The sequence below is a fragment of the Rhinopithecus roxellana genome, chromosome 6 (genome assembly GCF_007565055.1).
Source record: "Rhinopithecus roxellana isolate Shanxi Qingling chromosome 6, ASM756505v1, whole genome shotgun sequence".
Lineage (NCBI taxonomy): Eukaryota > Metazoa > Chordata > Mammalia > Primates > Cercopithecidae > Rhinopithecus > Rhinopithecus roxellana.
Window position 1 is genome coordinate 45478807 of NC_044554.1, and position 2621 is coordinate 45481427.

The 2621-nt window shown below is 52.3% G+C and overlaps 1 protein-coding gene across 1 annotated transcript in view; it reads left to right on the top strand.

Annotated features, from left to right (window-relative positions):
• The first annotated feature begins 746 nt into the window (after nucleotides 1-746).
• Nucleotides 747-2621, top strand: part of ACTL6B (actin like 6B) — a 7149-nt gene continuing 5274 nt past the window's right edge. Inside the window, exon 1 of the mRNA XM_030931979.1 lies at nucleotides 747-870. Within this exon, the coding sequence (XP_030787839.1) occupies nucleotides 747-870 (124 nt within the window). The remainder of the gene's footprint in view (nucleotides 871-2621) is intronic.

Genomic DNA, 2621 nt, shown 5'->3' on the forward strand with positions numbered 1-2621 from the left:
TCCCTGAAACTGGGGACGCCAGTGGAAATATGTGTGAGCTCATGGGCAGATTCCTACGATTTTCAGGCCTCAAAATGTCTTAGGACGGCAGGATGCGTGTACCCCCAGTACAGAATCTCGGACAGTGAATGTCAGTGAACATTTGGCAGAAAAGCTCTGACAAATTGAGTGCTCTCATGTGACTTTTTCATGGAGTCAATGTTCCTGGGATCTCTTGTACATGATCATCTCACTCTTGTCAGGTTTCGTTTCTGCTTCCCCTAGTTCTTTCCCACCCTGTTCTCTCCCACCACACTGGACTCTGAAATGGGCATCTACAGAGAAGAGGAGACCCCAACATGCTTCAGGCTTTGAGTGGAGAGGACACAGCCTCTGCTGGGACAGGGAACAGAGGGATACAGAGACACTGAAGATGCTTGTGGACAGTGGTCTGAGGTCGGGACAGTGGCAGGAGACACCATTCACCCAGGATCTCCGGGACAAGAGATCAGCCTGGCAGTTACATGTGTTTTTCTTCAAACTGGTTGCCAGGTTGGAATGGCCAATGACATCAGAGATTCCAACCTTCCCGATTGGAGGGACCGGACTCCGTTGGCGCCTGGGAGCTGAGGTGGACAACAGCATCTTCTCAGAGCTGTTCGCCACTCCTGACTTCTCCCAGCCTCGAGAATTCATAACACACTCTTCTGGCTCCTAGCAGAGTCCAGAAGAAGGCCTTGGACAGAACAGAGACTAGGTTGCGTGGGATGGAACAGATTTTGGGAAAGATCACGACCCTGCTCCCCGAGGACAAGGAGGAGAGCCCCCAACCGAACACCTCAGGGTACCCCCTCCAGGAGGTAGTGGATGATGAAGTGTCGGGACCATCAGGTGAGGGGACTGGAGGAAGAAGAGGTGGGGATAGGATTGACTAACTCGAAGCAAGGGAGCTGGGTGCGGTGGCTCACGCCTGTAACCCCAACACTTTGGGAAGCCAAGGCGGGCAGATGACCTGAGGTCAGGAGTTCAAGACCAGCCTGGCCAACATGGTGAAACCCCATTTCTACTAAAAGTACAAAAATTAGCGAGGCGGTAATGGTGTGTGCCTGTAATCCCAGCTACTTGGAAGGTTGAGACAAGAGAATTGCTTGAGCCTGGGAGGAAGAGATTGTAGTGAGCCGAGATTGCGCTACTACACTCCAGTCTGTGTGAAAGAGTGAGACGCTGTCTCAAAAAAAAAAAAAAAAAAGGGTTAGAGGTCAGGAAGGAGAACCTGAGAAGGGTGTGTGGGAAGAATGGAGAAACTCAGGCCAGGTGCAGTGGCTAACACCTGTAATCCCAGCACTTTGGGAGGTCAAGGCAGGAGGAACACTTGAGGCCAGGAGTTTGAGATCAGCCTGGCCAAGATGGTGAAACCCCATCTCTACTAAAAATACAAAATTGAGCTGGGCATTATGGCAGGCACCTGTAATCCCAGCTACCAGAGAAGCAGAGGCAGGAGAATAACTGGAATCCGGGAGATGGATGTTGCAGTGAGCTGAGATTGCACCACTACACTCCAGCCTGGGTGACAAAGCAAGATTCTCTCTCGAAACAAAGAAAAAAAAAAAAAAAGGAGGGACTCAGAGAGCAGGGACTAGGGACGAGAAACATGAGGATGTGTCTGAGGACGAGAGACGGAAGAATGGGGAGGAGAAGGAGTGGCACATGGGGTTTGTTGAGCAAAGGAGAAAGTCAGAAAGATGGCTTGTGAGAGAAGCCAGCAGTCCTACAAGGCTGGGGAGGATTGGAGAGTACCTTTGGGGTTTGGGGTCGGGAGTTTTAGGTGATCGGGGAGGATGGAGAGTTGGTTTGCGGTTTTGGTTGGGGTCTAAGGTGATCAGTTTGCAGAAGCATCTACACGGTGGGTCTGGTTATTTACTCAGCACCTGGGGTAGATTCCAGCCCCTCATGTAGGTCCCTTTGCTGGAAAAGAAAGAGGAGTGGTTGGACCCACTCTCTAGGTAGGAGCCAGAGAAGGAGCTCTGCCCCCTGAGACTGAGAGGACCCTGGGTGGTGGAGACGCTGGTGTGCTCTCAAGACTGAAGCCTCTGGAAGCGATGGCGAGTGTCGGTCCTCCGTTGCCTCCCCGAGAACCACGAGGCCTTCAATAGCCAGCTTGGTAGGAGGACACCCCAGAGAGCACCTCCAATCCTGTTCCTCTAAAAAAGAGGAAATTTCCAATAACCACTCTTTTCCAATGGGAAAAATATGCCCCTAGTGGGTGAGCTCTCCATGGAGGAGGACTTGGAAGTGATCACTCATGAGAGACGCTTAGGAGAAGATAGAGGATTAGGCTAGACATGATAAAGGTGGGTGCTTGGGATAAGAAACCTTGGTTTCGGCTGGGCACGGTGGCTCACGCCAGTAATCCCAGCACTTTGGGAGGCTGAGGTGGGCGGATTACGAGGTCAGGAGATAGAGACCATCCTGGCTAACACGGTGAAACCCCGTCTCTACTAAAAATACAAAAACTTAGCCAGCCGTGGTGGCAGGTGCCTGTAGTCCCAGCTACTCGGGAGGCTGAGGCAGGAGAATGGCGTGAACCCAGGAGGCGGAGCTTGCAGTGAGCCGAGATCGCGCCACTGAACTCCAGCCTGGGC